At 43.9% G+C, this 18,450-nt stretch overlaps 1 protein-coding gene across 5 annotated transcripts in view; it reads left to right on the forward strand.

The window, feature by feature from the left end:
• The first annotated feature begins 1,053 nt into the window (after positions 1–1,053).
• Positions 1,054–18,450, forward strand: part of NCAPH (non-SMC condensin I complex subunit H) — a 38,727-nt gene continuing 21,330 nt past the window's right edge. For 3 of the 5 annotated variants that reach the window (XM_055088901.1, XM_007118484.4, XM_007118482.4), the window contains exons 1-6: positions 1,054–1,149; positions 9,863–10,106; positions 10,256–10,346; positions 11,048–11,140; positions 11,468–11,606; positions 12,085–12,209. In XM_055088901.1, coding sequence (XP_054944876.1) covers positions 1,131–1,149; positions 9,863–10,106; positions 10,256–10,346; positions 11,048–11,140; positions 11,468–11,606; positions 12,085–12,209 — 711 coding nt within the window. In that variant the 5' untranslated portion in view covers positions 1,054–1,130. Of the gene's footprint in view, positions 1,150–1,945; positions 2,117–9,862; positions 10,107–10,255; positions 10,347–11,047; positions 11,141–11,467; positions 11,607–12,084; positions 12,210–18,450 lie in introns of those variants that run through there. The other 2 variants (XM_007118483.4, XM_055088900.1) reach the window with 2 other exon arrangements.

Below are 18,450 nucleotides of genomic sequence, written 5' to 3' on the forward strand. Positions count from 1 at the left end.
CCTACTAGCTGTCCACCCTACGTTTGGTAGTGTATATATGTCCATGCCACTCTCTCACTTCATCACAGCTTACCCTTCCCCCTCCCCATATCCTCAAGGCCATGCTCTAGTAGGTCTGTGTTTTATTCCCGTCCTAAGAAAAAAAAAATGTCATGAAGAGCCTAGGGGTAGGACGGGAAGGTAGTACTTTTTTGGTTGCCAAAACGACTGAGGGGCACCGTTGGCATTTAGCGAGAAAATCGTGTCAGGGACGCTGAGCAGTCCTACAAGGAGGACAGGAGTCCCATAGGCCAAGCGTTGTTTCACCCTGAATGCTAATAGCACCCTTGAGAGGAAGCACTGTATAAAATGCCATACGTGTGTTAAGACATTATAGGATGTTCGAGGGGTATTTGTGGGAACAGCCCTGGCCTCTTCTCCTGTAATACAGTTCTTGGGATGAGATGAAGCAGAATGAACCGATGGGTGGCACCTTACACTCGTCTCACTTCCGACCTTAACCTTATTTTTTTTGAAAGGGAGGAAGATATCCAGGAATCTTTTCGCAAGAATAAAAACGATGGTCTTCATTTAAAAAAAAGTGTACACACAACATTTTGCATCTGTCTTCCCCTGCCTGGAACACTCCTCATTCCGGTGTCGGCTACCTCTCACCTCCGACCCACACCCCATCATCACTTTCCACCTCCTAGTGTTTTGCTGCCCTTATAGCACACGTCGCGATGGGAAAATCAACCTTTGTTTCCTCGGTCACCTGCCTCCCCCATTAGTATGTAAATTCCGTGAAAGCAGAGCCCTTGCCCGCTCTGCTCCACGCTGGGTAGGTCCTAGCGCCCAGTTCCGCGTGTAGCGCTCGAAAGGAGGGAGTTTTCATACTATTTCCGGGGAGGTGGGGTGGGGGGGCGTCCATGGATCCATTACAGTCTATCCCCAGGACCCGAGCTCTGAGCGCTCAATCCCTGACCTCTCACTTCCATGCGGCACTGTACGACTCTTCTCGCGCGGAAGACCAAGGCGGTCTGCGCAGGCGCGTCTCTGGCCCCGCCCACGGTGGCGTCATCACGGCCGTTATTGCGCTCAGGCGTCTCGGCGCGCGATTTAAAACCAACTCTGGAGACGCGGAGGACAAGATGGGACCTCCCTGCCCCGGTGAGGCTGAGTGGGTGGGAGGCGTGGTGGGAAGGGCCCGGTGCGAAGAGGTGCTCCGGGTGGCGGGGCTGGCGGGCTGGCCTGAGCCGGGAGAGCGGCTATTCTCGGCCTAGTCGTTGGCCTTGTTCTCCGCCGGCTGAAGTAGAGGCAGGCGGGCTGGGGGAGAGGAGGGCCGGCGCAGGGTGGGCGGGCGGGTGCGTTCGGCCAATCAGGACGCGGCTTCGGCCCGCGCCGCTGTTGCCGCTGTGAGCCGGATGTGGGACGCCTTACCCCCTGGGCTCCTACACTTTGCGCGGCGTCTCTTCCTTTAAAAGGAGGTTTTCCTGTAATGCACGTTAGTTCAGGGCCATGGAAGTATTGTGGTTAGTGCTGTATGCTTAATACGTATGCATTTATTTTTACATTCATTCAGCTAGTATTGAGTGCCCCCTTCGGGCCAGAACCTTTGTCAGATGCATAGATATAGCAAAGAACAAAACAGATAAGATCCCACCCTCTTAGAGCATGTGTTTCAGTTCGGGAGACAGGAAACGAAATAATTACAGATGAGGCTGAGTACTCAGATTGAGAAAAGCAGAGTCGGGGGAGGGTCCCTTTAGATTAGGGAGTCAGGGAAGATCTTTAAGCAGATTCTGGGGAACGTGTTCAGGAAGAAGGAGCAAGTACAAAAAAACGGGCAAAAGAGAAAGAGGCTGACATGGGCGAGGACCAGGATTTTGTAACTGAACAGTGAGTGAGGTCGGGTGGGTAGTCAGGGCCTTTGCAGGTCTTGGTAAGAGGTTTCGAAATTTAGTTACATTTTGTACGTGGTAAGTGACTTACCTGAGTCAGGTGAAAGGGTCAATAATCACGTGGATAAGAGCTTGATACTCAGGGCAGTGATATGGGCTGCTCAGGGAAGTGGCCTGTGGACTGAGAAGTAAATTTGGTCATTATCATCATATAGATGGCGAAACCATGGGAACAGGTGAGAACACTAGGAAGACCCTGTAGAGAAAATACTTGGGACCAACATTTAGAAGCTGGTTAGAGAAGGAAGAGCTAGAAAAACTCAGAAAAGAGTGGTGTTGTAGAAGCCAAGAGTGTTTCAAGAAGCAGTGTTGTCAGCTGTTTCAAGTGCTGTTGACTCTCAAGAGGGATGAAGCCCGAAAAGTGACGATTGGGTTTGGCAACATGAAGCTGTGGTGGTGGGCGTGGGAGCCAGATCAGAGGGGTTGAAAAATGAGTAGGAGTTGAGGAAGTGGATACTGAAAGTGTTTTTGAGTTCAGTAACCATCTGCTGAATGAATGAATGTATAATGGTAAAGGGAAGGAGAGAAATCAGGGAAAGACAATTCTGAGAAATAAGGCGTAACTCTAATTCCCATTTTGAGTTCCCCTCTTAGACAGATTCCTCCTTCAGTGCCTTCTATTTCTGTTTTTCTCTTATCCCAAGGTCCAACTCCCTGCCTTAACGTTGTTTGCAGTGCCCTCATTCAAGTAGTCACAAGTCCTCTTGATCCAGTCTCTAAAAATGTCTCTTGCCTCCTTCCTATTTTTACTTTGTTCTTTTTTGTTTGTTTTGACCTCAGCTGAGAGTTATGTTAATCATACTCTTTAGCTTGTGGGAAGCTATCAGGGAAACATGTGAAGTTGTTCTTGTATTTTTAATTCTCTTTTATCCCCACTCTTCATTCTTTCCCTTCCCCTTACATGGGCAACCTTTTAGTGTTTGTTGTGTGTCACTCTTTTTAATGTGTTCCTATAAAGTGTGTGTTATATTATGCATATTTTTTTCATATCACCAATTCTGAACCAGCTGGGATATACATTATTATTCTCCTTTGGAGGATGAAGAAGCAAACCCTTAGAGCATTTACTTAAAATTTCTCCAGTTAGTAAGTGAAGGAGCTGGAGTTTGAAGCCAAGCCTTCTGATTCTTAAATCTGGAAACTCTCCCCCCCAGGTCTCTCAGTTCCTTCATTTCTCCCTTCCAAGGATCTTGTTTCTTGGCCTACTCTCATAGGCCATAACCACTCACCACCGTGGTCACACCCTAGACCTTGTCGTTATCAACAGCTGCACCACTCTGTCATCTCAGTGCACCCTGCCTCTCAATCACTCCTGTCTTTCCAGCTTACTCCCTCTTGTTCCCCGACTCCAACAATCCTTTGACCCAGCAGACCTGTATTCTTCTACTTTTCACTGTCTCTCACCTCTCTGCCCTTGTTCCCCTCCTTACTTAGCTTACTTTCAGTGGTCATGTGGTGTAATCACTCCCTTTCATATGCCCAGAGCCCCTTGCCCTCTTCTTGCCTCCTTACACTTGCTTGACAAAATCGCAACTCTGGTTAATCCCAACTCTGCCTACTCTGCTTGCACCCAGTGGTCTCAAGGGGACCCTAAAGCTGCCCAACATTCATGCTGTATTCCCTGGTTCATCCACTCTCCTTCTAGATGATGATTTCGTATCTTCCTTTCTCTCCTGAAATCTCCAGGGCTCCTTCCCAGCCCTCACCCTTACCTGCTGAGTTTTTTTTCGTTTTTAGCTGCTTCCTTTCTTTAATTTTTTAAAAAAATATTTATTTATTTGTTTTGGCTGCTCCAGGTCTTAGTTGCAGCATGTGGACTTCTTAGTCGCGGCATGCATGAGGGATCTAGTTCCCTGCCCAGGTATCAAACTCTGGCCCCCTGCCTTGGGAGCGTGGAGTCTTACCCACTGGACCACCAGGGAAGTCCCTAGCGGCTTCCTATTTTACTAAGAAAATAAAAGCAATCAAAAGATATCCGCAAGTCCACCAGTGCACCTTCTCCCCTACCTGCATCTTTGCCTGTGTTCTCAGTCTTCCTTTTGCTGTGGATGGACTCTAAGCTCTCAGCAAGGCAGCCCCTTTACCTGCTTGAGTACATTGTTCAGCAACTTTTACCCTTTCTTCTGCATGATCTCTGTGAATAACGGCCCTCTCAAAGGTATCTGGGGCTTCCCTGGTGGCGCAGTGGTTGAGAGTCCGCCTGCCGGTGCCGGGGACACGCGTTCGTGCCCCGGTCTGTGAGGATCCCACATGCCGCGGAGCGGCTGGGCCCGTGAGCCATGGCCACTGGGCCTGCGCGTCCGGAGCCTGTGCTCCGCAACGGGAGGGGCCACGGCGGTGAGCGGCCCGTGTACCGCCAAAAAAAAAAAAAAAAAAAAAAAAAAAAATATATATATATATATATATATATATATATATAATCTGGAACCTGTGAGTATGTTGTTTTACATTGTAAAAGGGACTTTGTGGATATGATTTTTTAACATTTTTTAAATTAAATTTTATTGTAGTATAGCTGATTTACAATGTTGTGTTAGTTTCAGGTGTACAGCAAAGTGAATCAGTTATACATATACATATATCCACTCTTTTTTAGATTCTGTTCCTATATGGGTCATTACAGAGTGTTGAGTAGAGTTCCCTGTGCTATACAGTAGGTTCTTATTAGTTATCTATTTTATATATAGTAGTGTGTATATGTCATTCCCAATCTCCCAGTTTATCCCTCCCCCCCACATTTCCCCCTTGGTAACCATAAATTTGTTTTCTACATCTGTGACTATATTTTTGTTCTGTAAGTAGGTTCATTTGTACCATATTTTAGATTCCACATATAAGCGATATCATATGATATTTGTCTTTCTCTGTTTGACTTACTTCACTCAGTATGAGAGTCTCTAGGTCCATCCATGTCACTGCAAATGCCATTATTTCATTCTTTTTTATGGCTGAGTTCTGGTTTGATATCAAGGTGATGGTGGCCTCTCAGAATGAGCTTGGGAGTGTTCCTTCCTCTGCAGTTTTTTGGAAGAGTTTGAGAAGGAGAGGTGCTAACTCTTCTCTAAATGTTTGATAGAGTTCGCCTGTGAAGCCGTCTAGTCCTGGACTTCTGTTTGTTGGAAGTTTTTAAATCACAGTTTCAATATCATTACTTGTGATTGGTCTGTTCATATTTTCTATTTCTTCCTGGTTCAGTCTTGGAAGGTTGTACCTTTCTGAGCATTTGTCTGTTTCTTCTAGGTTGTCCATTTTATTGGCATATAATTGCTTGTAGTAGTCTCTTATGATCCTTTGTATTTCTGTGGTGTCCATTGTAACTTCTCCTTTTTCGCTTCTAATTTTATTGATTTGAGTCCTCTCCCTTTTTTTCTTGATGAGTCTAGCTAAAGGTTTATCAGTTTTGTTTATCTTCTCAAAGAAGATAGTTTTATTGATCTTTGGTATTGTTTTCTTTGACTCTATTTCATTTATTTATGCTCTGATCTTTATGATTTCTTTCTTTCTACTAACTTTAAGTTTTGTTTTTTCTTCTTTTTCTAGTTGCTTTAGGTGTAAGGTTAGGTTGTTTATTTGAGATTTTTCTTGTTTCCTGAGGTAAGATTGTATTGCTACAAACTTTCTTCTTAGAACTGCTTTTGCTGCATCCCATAGGTTTTGGATTGTCGTGTTTTCATTGTCATTTGTCTCTAAGTATTTTTTGATTTCCTCAGTGATCCATTTTTTTAATAACTCATTTCTTTTTATTGCTGAATAGTATTCAGTCTTATGGATAAACCACATTTTGTCTGTCCATTCACTGGTTGATGGGTATTTGGATTGTTTCCATTATTTGACTATTACAAATAACACTGCTACAACATTCAGAGAGGGAGAAGGCAGTGTGAAGACAGAAACAGAGATTTGAAGACACTAAGCTGTTGGCTGGGAAGATGAAGGAAGGGGCCTATTTCTTACAAGATAGGAAATGTAAGAAACGCACCCCTAGAAGCCAGAAAAGGCGTTCTGCCCTCAGAGCCTCAGGAAGGAACCAGCCCTACGAATACCTTGACAATATCCCAGAAACATTGGGATACACATTTTAGACTCTAAAATCCAGAACCGTAAGAGAATAAATTCGTGTTGTTTTAAACCACTAAATTTGTGGTAATTTGTTCCAGCAGCAAAAGGAAACTATAGTAAGTCCCCTACATATGAACGAGTTCCGTTCTGAGAGTGCTTTCTTAAGTCCAGTTTGTTCCTAAGTCCAACAAAGTTAGCCTAGGTACCCAACTAACATAATTGGCTATATAGTACTGTACTGTAATAGGTTTCTAATACTTTTCACACAAATAATACATGAAGAAAAGAAAAAATAAAACATTTTTAGTCTTTTCTTACTTGAAAAGTACAGTAGTACAGTACAACAGCTGGCATCCAGGGGCTGGCATCGAGTGAACAGGAAAGAAACGTTACTGACTGGAGGAGGGAGAGAAGGTGGGAGATGGTAGAGCTGTAGGATCATCAGCAGTAGGAGACAGTGGGCAAGCTGCAATTTCACTCATGCCTGACATTGATGGCACAGGTTCTTGTTCCTTGCTGGAACCAGATGCACGTTTGCATCTTTGAAAGTTTGCAACTTGAAGGTTCGTTTAGTAATATATTGTTTAGTCTCTATGTGTTTATGTTTTTTAAAGTTTTTTCCCTGTAATTGATTTCTAATCTCATAGCGTGGTTGGAAAAGATGCTTGGTATGATTTCAGTTGTGGATTTGATTAAGGATCTTGAGATGGGGAGATTATCCTGGATTATCTGGATGGGCCCAATGTAATCACAATGGTCCTTATAAGAGGGACACAGGAGGGCCAAAGTCAGAGAAGGAGAGGTGATGACAGAAGCAAGAGGTTGGAGTGATGGAAGGAAGGGACCATAAGCCAAGGATTGTAGGTGGCCTCTAGAACCTGAAGAAGCCAAAGAAACAGATTCTTCCGTAAAGCCTCTAGAGAGAATGCAGTCCTGCTGACACCTTGATTTTAGACTTCTGACTCATGAACTGCAAGAGAATACATTTATGTTCTATGTACCATTAAGTTTGTGGTAATTTGTTTTAGCAGCAGTAGGAGACTAATACAGTCTGCTTGCTTCATTTTTTTTCTACCAAGCTGGGTTTGTTTTTTTTTTTCGTTTAAAAATTAGTTTCTTGACCTCACTTCCCTTTCAACTGCCTTCCTCCCATTTCTCTTCTTCCTTTACAGCATGAGTCCTTGAAAACCATGTCTCCGTTTTCTCTCTCCAATTTCTCTTCTCCCATCTCCTCTCTTTTTTTGTCCCTCCTATCTTCTCTTGAATCTGTGCCTGTTTGACTTTCTCTTTGTCACCCTGCACTCAAGAAAAACTGCTCTTGTCAATAACCTCTATGTTGCTAAATCTAATGATCAATTCTCCGTCCTCATCTCATTTGACCTGTCCACTGCATTTGACATAGTTCATTACTCCTTCCTCCCCTGAAATATTATCTTCACGTACTTGTGGAATGCCACACTCTCCTTCACTAGTTACACATTCCCCATCTCTTCACTGATTCCTCGTTTCCTTCTCCTTAAACTTTTGAAGTATTCTAGGACTCAGCCTTCTGCTTTTTTCTATCTATCCTCATTTTTTGGTCTTCTCATCTAGTCTTACGGCTTTGAATACCCTTTCTATGCTTACGACATCCACGTTTATATATCCAGCCCAGAACTTTCCCCTAAACTCTAGACTTAAATATCTGGCTCTCTACCCCAGTTGGATGACTAAGTCTCTCAAATCCAGCAGGCCCCAAACTGAGCCCTGACCTTGCCTCCTTTCCGCACAAATATGCTTCTGTAGTCTTCCTCTCTCACGTCCTGGCAACTCCATTTCATCAGTTGTTCAGGGTACTGTTGTAGTTATCCTTCATTCTTCTGTTTTTTCTCATGGCCCACATTTAATCCATCAGGAAATCACGTTGGCTCTACCTTGAGACTATATCCGGTGTCTGACCACTGCCTACCACCTCCACTGCCCCCTCTCTGGTGTGAGCCACCAGCCTCTCTTATCCTGGTTGTTGGTAGTTGCCTCCTAATTGGTCTTCCTGCTTGTCCTTTCAGTTTTCAACATGATAGCCATAGGAATCTTCGTGAAGCATAAGTTAGATCGCTTTATTCCTCTTCTCACCACCTTCCATTCACTTCCCTTCTCACTGCTCATGAAAGCCCAAGTCTTTACAGTGGCCCATAAGTAAGGCTCATACACCCCTACCGGTTGTCCCTCCCTTATTCTGACTAATTGGTGTTCCTGCCCTACCAGGCCCCGCAAGTCTGACACCCTGTGACCTCTCTCACTTCCGTGCTTCCCTCTCACTGCTTCCGCCACACTGGCCCCTCAGACGTGCCAGGCATGTTCCTGCCTCTGTACTTGCTGTTTCCCCTGCTTCCATGTAGCTTCCTGCAAATATCTGCAAGGTCTTGATTCTGATGTTACCTTCTTGCTGAAACGTTTCCTTGACCACTATATTAAAAATGACCTCCCACCTCCATTCCCCAGTCCTCTTTATTCCCCTTCCATGCTTTACTTTTCCCCATGGCTTTTATCTCCATCTAACAAGCCATCCATTTTCTAACTTCTTATTATGAAAGTGTTCAAACATACAGGGACATTGAAAGACTTAGACAGTAGATAGTCTCACACTCACAACTTAAACCCAATTGTTAACATTTTGCCATATTTTTCCTCTCTATCTCACACACACACACACACACACACACACACACTGTTTTGACTGATTCATTTGAAAGTTGCACACACCATGTCATATCACCCCTAAATTGTTTCCTTTGCATCTTCCAAAAGTAAGGATATTCTTCTACATACCATTATATCATTATCACACCTAAGAAAATAAAAATCAATTCCCTAATGTTCCCTCATATCCAGACTATATTCCAGATTTCGCTGTTTATCCCCAAAATGTTGTTTATAGTTAATTTTTTTTGTTTGACCAAGGATTGGCTGAAAGTTCAGACATTGTTTTTGGTTTGTATGACTCTTTGGTTTCTTTTGCTCAAGAAGAATCCCCTACTTTTCTTTTCTTTTTTTCTTTTTTTTTTTTTTGACATTGACTTTTTTAAGAGCTAACTGTCCCATATTCTGGATTTGTCTAAATGTTTTCTTCTGATATCATTTAACTTGTTCCTCTAGCCCTTATATTTCTTATAAACTGGAAGTTAGATTTAAAGTCTTGGTTAAATTTAGGTTAAGCATATTTGGCAAAAGTATTTTATGGATGATGCTCTGAATTTCATATTTTGTCCCGTAAGGAGACGAGTAAGTTTCAAGTTGTCTCATTTTTAGAGAGGCTACATCTGATTGTTTGGTTAACGTGGTGACTGCTAGATCTTTTGTTGTAAAAGACATTTTTCCCTTTGCAGTTAGCAAGTAATCTGTGGGCAATTCTTTGGAATATTCTATGTAGTTTACATATTTGTGTTGCTTATTCTGTCTCCCTGCTGGGATTAGAACCTAGTCTGTCTGACATGATAGCCCATCCCTCACCCTTATGTCAGCATCTTATCTTTTCTCTCTTGCCTGTCATCATGGTTATATATATCTGTTGTTCTGCTGGTTTGTGAGCTTATCAGAGGCAGCGACTTTTTCTTACCCAGTGTTACATCCCATATAGTGCTTTAGGTTTACAGTAGCTGCATAGTGGATATTTGTCCAGATTGGCAGGAAGCATCAGAAACCCATCACCCCCCAAGAAACCCGAACTACAGAGGTTCTAGCCCTAGAATATTAGAGTTGGAAAAGATCTTGGTGGGAAATGTGCTGTGAACTTCCACCCTGGGACAGGTCCCATCCCCTGTTTAGACGTAGGAAATGTCCCGCTGAAGGTTTCCTGAGCAAGTGTTTTGTTCCACTGCTGTCAGCCACAATGAAGAACTCTCCTTCAGGGACCCATGGATGCCACCACAGCACCTCCTCACCCTCAGAGCAGGTGTTCTCCATGGCCCTGCCCAGGAAGGCCCCTCTCAGTACTCCTGGCACCCCAGTCCTTGAAGATTTTCCTCAGAATGACGACGAGAAGGAGCGGCTGCAGCGGAGGCGCTCCAGGGTCTTTGACCTGCAGTTCAGCACAGACTCGCCTCATTTGCTGGCCTCCCCCTCCAGTAGGTGAGTGGGCTGCCTTGTGGTGGCCACCTTGACGTGGGTTATGTGGGTTTGCATCACCACAATACCTTGTGGATTCTGGGTCTGGATTTTGAAAAGATCCAGTGTCGTTGATCCTTGCCAGAGTTGTGTTGTGTTTTTTTTTTCTTTAGGAATGTTGATGTTTCAGCTACGATTCCTAAGTTTACAAACACACAGATTACTGAGCATTACTCCACCTGTATCAAACTGTCTGCTGAAAATGTGAGTGTCTGCCGGTTTAATCAGTGAAGATTTTGCAGCTTGATCAGAGAGGAAATCTAGTCTTCTTGATTCTGTAGAGAATGCATGATCAGTGATTGTGCACTTTTATTCTCTAGAGACTCTTCTCAGTGCTGGTGTTTTCAGAGTGGTTTTACTGTTTCTTATAGACCTTTGGTGCCCCTCTGACAAGTTGCCTGCCCCCTGCGGTGTGTCACGAGGCAGCACACTAGGGGTTAATAGTGTAGTTCTGGAGCTAGATAGTAGATAGATAGTAGGGTTGTGGGCTAATTGTGAGCCCTAGATCTAGCCTGAGTTGGAATCCTGTCACTTACAAAGCTGTGTAGCCTTGGCAAGTCACTCAGCCACTGTGCTGCAGGGTGGTCCTCCTCTGTAAAATGGGAATGAGAATAGTCCCTGCCTGAGAGTTGTTCTGAGGGTCACTGAGCCCCTCTGTGTCAGTGCTTAGAACAGGACCTGCACACAGGAACACTCAGGAATTGTGTGCTGTCACTCCAGACCTTGAGAATGAGGAAGTACACACATGGATTTAGCTGTATCACCAGATGTTTGTGGGAATGGATATCTGTGTTGAGATGTGGGATATTCCTGTTTAAAAGCTTAGCTTCCCATGACAGGCGTAGCATTATTTATGTGAGCATAGGCTATAAATAACAAACCTTTCTAAAACTTTCTGTTTTCAGAAAATCACCACCAAGAATGCTTTTGGCTTGCACTTGATTGATTTTATGTCAGAGATTCTTAAACAGAAAGATGCCGAACCGACCAACTTTAAAGTAAGAAGGATGTTCACCTTCTCTTGCATCTGAATTAATGCTAGTGATTGCTAATCCTTAGCATAGCACAATAATTGAATTCTACAAATACATGAGAGCCTTCCTTGTTTAAGACATTTTATTAGCTACTTTACTTTCTTTCCTTAACTGATGAAAGGTAGAGAAAATATCTTTCTGTTATGTTTTTCTTTATTCCCTGTGTTAGGGGAATCTTTGTCATTTTTTTCTTAAGGGCAAGTACATATTTTATGCAGATTTCTTTGTTTTGCCTGTTCAGCTGCTCCTTTTTTATGATCACCATGAGTACAGCTCTGCTTGTTTGACTAGGTGGCTGCCGGCACTCTGGATGCCAGCACCAAGATCTATGCTGTACGCGTAGATGCCGTCCATGCTGATGTATACAAAGTCCTTGGTGGGCTGGGCAAGGATGCACCATCTCCGGGAGAAGAAGAGGGCCATGGTCCAGGTACATGGGTTGGGATCCGGATGTAACGGGCTTTTTTAAAGGGTGTAGCAGGTAGTTATTTGAGTAACACTGAAATGAAGTCACAAGAAATCACTTCTCTCATTCTGTTGAAGACATGGATGTTTTCAGAATTATATTTGAGAAGATACTCAAACACTAGATTCGTTTTTCTTTGGAAAAGAGAAGGACCTTATAAAAGCTTTTAGATTTTATTTAGGCAAGATTGAGTAAACATCACCAACTAGGGAGCTTCTGATTTGGGGGGGGGTCTTTGGAAATTGACTTGTATCAGAAACCAAATACTTAATCTAGTAGTTTGGTTTCTCCCTAAGCTGCGGATTAGGCGTGCCTGCTGCTTTGAGGGGATGGCATGTGTTTTAATTACGATCACTCTCTAGAGTTTTGAAGAACTTGAATTGATAAGTTCAGTTACATGCTCCAAAGCAGCCCCTGCAGTGCACGGTCTTACTTCTTGTAGATGGAAGTGCAACCGAAACAGGAACAACCAAGAAGGCTCCAAAGCCAAGGAAGAAGCACTTGTACAAAACCATCGAGCAGAATATAAACAACCTCAACGTCTCCGAAGCAGATCGAAAGTGTGAGGTGAGAAACCGTGTGCCCAGTGTAGTCTCTGACTAATTCAGAGGCTCAGCGGCAGAAACTTGCTGCCGTGTGCTTGTTCAGGCCTCCAGGGAGTAAAATATTCAACTGGTGTCTCTGCATTGTCATCCTTCAGCTTTGCAGCGAAGACTGACAGGGGTAGGTCCCTGCTTTTCCCTTAATATTTCAGAATGATTTAGTAGAACAAGATGGCAAATTACTGAGAAAACCAATTGATTAAAATATTAATTTTCTTCTGTAGTACCTGCAGCAGTGGTGATGACAGCTAACATTTATTGTGTGTCTACCAGGCACACCGTGCTGCCCAAGGCGTGTGACCTGTGTTAACCCATTCTGTCCTTATAACATCCTTGCTACATTTTATGAAGAGGTAATCGAGGTGCAGGGCTGTGGAGTAACTTGTCCAAGATGACGTAATTAGTAAGTAAACTGGGATTTGAAACCAAGTGGTCTGGCTCCAGAGTCCATGCTCTAAACAACTTTACATGGTTTAGCAAATCCTGAGAAATCTGCTTAAAGGAATGGTACCAGAGGCCTCTTTATAAATTACCAGTTAATTTAAAGCAAACAGATATTGCTACAATTTAAAAAAAAATTTTGCTATTAGAAACAATTTCAGTGAACATTCTTGTACCTGTTTGCATTCTTCTGGGAGTATATTTGTAAGAAAATTTTGAGACATGAAATTTCCATTGCCCTCACAAAAAGGTTATACCAACTTACTCTCCCACCAACGATGGACTAGATTATTTCTTTCTCTTACCTACATCCCACCATCGATGGACTAGATTATTTCTTTCTCTTACCTTCTCTTTCTTTTTCTTACCTTAGTAATTAAGGTCACGAGACTGGAATTGATCACCAAGGGAATAAGCGTATGTGGGAAAAGGACTGGGCCCGGATACCCCTGTCTTAACAGTTCAGAGAGCTGAATAAGAAACGTCCAGTAGGTGAGGGAAGACCAGGAGAGTGTGGTATTGAAATGAGAATTTTAGGAAGGATGGAGTGGTCAACCATGTCAAATATGGCAGCCTGAGGCCATGGTGAGCTTGGCGAAGGGGCCCTGGGGAGCTGCAGCTCAGACCTCCAAGGAAGGGGTGCTGCTTGGCTGATGCTGGTGTCCCTGAGTTTGGAGGAGGGGCTTGGGGGCCCAGAACCCAGACGTCTGAGGAGGGAATGCCCACTGGTGCTGGTGTCTCTTATTGGCACCCAGCGAGGTTGGTTCTGTGAGTATAAGGAAAAAGTACAAGTTAAATTCAGCTACTGCCCAGGTAGGACCTGCTGCTGCTGGGGTGGTGAATCACTGCTGGGTGATACTCCCAGGAACAGGAATCCTGCAGAAAGAAGTGGGTCCCTTCTCCTTCCTCCAGCCCTGCCATCTCCCTCTACTGTCCCCTTTTGGTGGAGCCCAATAGGGAGCTGCTGGCACAGCTGAAGTGTGGTCTCCAACCCAGCATCACAGAGCAAAGTATAGAAGGTAGGTTTGGAGCTGAGTGGCAATAGCTTAACAACTGCCAGAGAGGCAAAGTCTTGTAATATCTACTTCCAAGAAGGTTCTGTTGTCGGGGACAGGGAGAAAGCAAATATGAAAAATGTTACCTGTTGGGAAATCTAGGTAAAAGTTACACAGAGATTCATATTACTATTTCAACATTCTTGTAGGTTTGAACTTTTTCAAAATGAATTGGGCAGGGGGAAACAAATGGGAAGGGAGGCAGTTTTTTAGAAGAGTTTTGCTATAAATTGGGGCAGAGTAATGGAATGGCAAATGGAGGGGAAAGTAAGGTCCTGAGTTTGTGTGTTTTTGTTTTTTTAAAGAATGATGTTGTAGTATTTATTGACATGGGAATATTGGCACAGTATATTCTTTTTTAATTTTTAAAAATTATTTTTGAGGTGTAATTTATTTACAATGTTATATTAGTTTCAGGTATACAACATAGTGATTCAAAATTTTTATAGATTATACTTCATTTAAAGTTATAAAATATTGGCTCTATTCCCTGTGCTGTACAATATATTCTTGTAGCTTATTTATTTTACACATAGTAATTTGTACCTCTTAATCCCCTACCCCTATCTTGCCCCTTCCTTTTCCCTCTCCCCACGGGTAAACACTAGTTTGTTCTCTATATCTTTGAGTCAGTTTCTATTTTGTTATATACATTCCTTTGTTTTATTTTTTAGATTTCACATATAAGTGATAACATACGGTATTTGTCTTTCTCTGTCTGGCCTATTTCACTAAGCATAATAACCTCCAGCCATGTCGAGGTCCAGCCATGCTGTTGCAAATAGCGAAACATCATTTTTTTTAAATGGCTAAGTAGTATTCCATTGTGTGTGTGCGTGTGCGCGTGCGTGTGCGTGTGTGTGTACGTACACGCACACACATATACACAGCATCTTCTTTATCCGTTCATCTGTTGACGGATACTTAAGTTGCTTCCATATCTCGGCTCTTGTAAATAATGCCTCTATGAACATTGGGATGCATGTATCTTTTCAAATCAGTGTTTTTGTTTTCTTCAGATATATACCCAGGAGTGGAATTGCTGGATCAAGTGGTAGTTTTGTTTTTAGTATTTTGGGAACCCTCCATAGTGGCTGCACTAATTTACATTCCCACCAACGATATACAAGGGTTTCCTTTTCTCCACATCCTTATCAGCATTTATCTGTGGTCTTTTTCTTAAAATTTATTTATTTTATTTTTGGCTGCGTTGGGTCTTTCTTGCTGCACACAGGCTTTCTCTAGTTGCGGTGAGTGGGGGCTACTCTTCATTGCAGTGCACGGGCCTCTCATTGCAGTGGCTTCTCTTGTTGAGGAGCATGGGCTCTAGGCATGCAGGCTTCAGTAGTTGTGGCACACGGGCTCTAGAGCGCAGGCTTCAGTAGTTGTGGCACACGGGCTCTAGAGCGCAGGCTCAGTAGTTGTGGCGCACGGACTTAGTTGCTCCGCGGCATGTGGGATATTCCCAGACCAGGGCTTGAACCTGTGTCCCCTGCACTGTCAGGCAGATTCTTAACCACTGCGCCACCAGGGAAGTCCCTGTTTATCGTCTTTTTAAATGATAGCCATTCTGACAGGTGTGAGGTGATATCTCATTTTAGTTTTGATTTGCATTTCTCTGATGATTAGCAGTGTTGAACATCTTTTCATGTGTCTGCTGTGTGTCTTCTTTGGAAAAATGTCTGTTTACATCTTCTGCCCATTTTTTGATTGGGTTGTTTGGTTTTTTTTGATATTGAGTTGTATGAGCTGTTTATATATTTTGCATATTAACCCCTGATTGGTCATATCATTTGCAATTATTTCCTCCCAGTCAAGTAGGTTGTCTTTTCATTTTGTTGATGGTTTCCTTTGCTCAAATGCAAAAGCATTTGAGTTTAATTAGGTCTCATTTGTTTATTTTTGCTTTTGTTTCCTTTGCCTTAGGAGACAGATCCAAAAGAATAACTGCTACAATTTATGTCAAAGAGTGTTCTGGCTGTGTATTCTTCTAGGAGTTTCATGGTTTCCAGTCTTACATTTAGGTCTTTAATCCATTTTGTGTTTATTTTTGTGTATGGTGTTAGAGAGTGTTCAACTTCATTCTTTTGTATGTAGCTGTCCAGTTTTCCCAGCGCCACTTATTGAAGAGATCATTTTTTCCCCATTGTTTATTCTTGGCTCCTTTGTCATAGATTAATTGACCATAAGTGCGTGGGTTTATTTCTGGGCTTTCTATCCTGTTCCACTGATCTATGTGTCTTTTTTTGTGCCAATACCATACTGTTTAGATTACTGTAGCTTTGTAGTATAGTCTGAAGTCTGGGAGTGTGGATCCTCCAGCTCTGTTCTTCTTTCTCAGGATTGTTTTGGCTATCTGGGGTCTTTTGTATTTCCATACAAATTTTATGATTATTTGTTCTAGTTCTGTGAAAAATGCCTTTTTGTTGTTGTTTGTTTTTTTAAATGGGAGAATTAACAGCATGTTTACTTGTTGATGGCAACAGTCTAGTGGAGAAGGAATTATTGATGATGCAGAAAAGGGAGGAGAAATGCTAGGGTGGTGTTTGAGCAGGTGAGAAGGGTAAGGATTGGACGGCTTGGATGGGGCTTGTCTGAGGAGCACAGTGGCTGATGAGAGGTGGGGCTTGAGTGTGTGCACATGGGTGCATTCTGGATATTCTCTTCTGGTTGCGCTTCCCCTTCCACCCCCCACCCCCACCCCCATCAGTGAAGTAAGCCAGATCTTCAGCTGACAGTGAGTATAGAGGAGGAAAGTGTTGGAGGTTTGAAGAGAGGATAAGGTAGTAGGGAGTCATCTAGGAGGATGGGGGAGTGGAGGGACTAGGGAAATGTAGTTTGATGGCTAGACAACACTTAGGGTTTCCCTGAGGGCACTGGAGGATGGATTTACAGTGAGGTCAGTCAGCATGACTTTGTGTCTTTTTTTTGGCTCTGTTGGGTCTTTGTTGCGGTACATGGGATCTTCGTTGCAGCATGCAGGTCTTTCGTTGAGGTGCGCAGGCTCTTCGTTGTGACACATGGGCTTCTCTCTAGTTGTGGCGCACAGGCTCCAAAACACATGGGCTCAGTAGTTGCAGCGCACAGGCTTAGTTGCCCCGCAGCATGTGGGATCTTAGTTCCCCGACCAGGGATGGAACCTGCGTCCTCTGTATTGGAAGGTGGATTCTTAACCACTGGACCACCAGGGAAGTCCCATGACTTTGTGTCTTTCCCCAGCCATGACTGGCTGTGTGGGTGCAAGCATGGAGTAGGGAGAAAGTTAGATTTAACAAAGGATTGTGTTTAGCTCAGTGAATGTGACACAGCTGAAAGGGGCGCTGGAGCTGAGAGTGTGTGCAAGGGGGTGGTTGTGATCATTGCTTGTGGAATTTTAGCGGGAAAAGAGGTGTGTGAAGGACAGTGTAAAGCCATGTGACCAGTAGACTATAGGGCCTGATGGGACCAAAGGCTTCTTGGCGTTGGAGACAAGAAGGTGTAGTCTGGAAAGACAAGAGGTGGTTGTCAGAGAGGAGTACTTGGAATTGAGCATACAGAGAGGGTGCAGTCCTGGTTAATGATTCAATTCAGAAAACAGGCCAGGGAGCAAAAGGCAGAGGAGGCAGGGGGTCATGCTAGGATCCCATGAGTCTTGGGGTTCTTAGGATGAACCACAAGACCACTGAAGGAGAGGATATCAAGAAACTGAGAGGCCAGAATATTGGATGGGTCTACATGGATAGTGAAATTACCGGAAACCACAACAGCAGTAAAGTTGGAGAACAGGAGTGAGTCAGGAGCTAATGTTAAAATCTTCTAAGAAGGGGGTAGGGTTGTGGCCTGGGGACTAGAAGGTGATTGCAACAGGGTTGTAGAGTCTGATGTTACATTCAAAGGTGAGGGTTGTAGGAATTGGGAAGTAGAATAGTCTGGAAGCTGCGATGAGGAGCAAGGAAATCACCTATCTGACGTCTAGGCCAGCGGTGTGAGGGCTGCGGGAGAGGAAGCAGCCGTGTTGGGGAGACGGTGTCCTCGGGCAATACCGTGTTTCCTTAGAGCAGTGCTTCCCAGGCTTTCGTCATGACACCCCCCTACACACACACCACTTAGCCTTTTTAGTTTTGTTCCAATCCCTCTTCCTTGAAATTAATTCCAAAGGAATACGATTTTGCCAGGTAAGGTCAAGGTTGGAGAGGCACAAATTATTGTAATTTCTAAGATATTTCTCACCTTCCCCCAGGAACCAGTTCCCACCCCCTTGAGAGGATATCGTCTCAGGCAGATGGTAGTGGTGAGGCTGAGCGTGTGGTGGCTGGGGGTGAGGGGCCTGGCTGCTCTCACCCTGGCTGATGGGGTCCGGGCAGGACGGTTCCCCAGCCCGTGTTGGGGTGAGGACTGTGTGCGGGTGGGGATGGCCGGGGCAGGGCCCCAAGGCCGAGGCCCAGGGGCCAGGGTAGAGGTGAGGGGGCCAGGCTCTTTAGGGGAGGGAGTTGTATTCTTTTTTTCTATCTATGGGTCAGCATTGGAGGCAGACCGTGTAAAGTTCAGATCCTGGTTTTATTGTCTTAGTTGTGTGGCCTGGGAAAAGTCTCTGAATCTCACTTTGTCAAACTAAAAACAGATACCCCTGAGTTTTGTGTTCGTGGGTCAGTATTTATCAAAGTGCTTTATCCATGGTAATACGTTGTACACATCTGAAGGGGAGCCATAAAATCCTCTCCCACCTAACCT

This window comes from Physeter macrocephalus, chromosome 12, assembly GCF_002837175.3.
Source record: "Physeter macrocephalus isolate SW-GA chromosome 12, ASM283717v5, whole genome shotgun sequence".
In the NCBI taxonomy this organism is placed as follows: Eukaryota; Metazoa; Chordata; class Mammalia; order Artiodactyla; family Physeteridae; genus Physeter; species Physeter macrocephalus.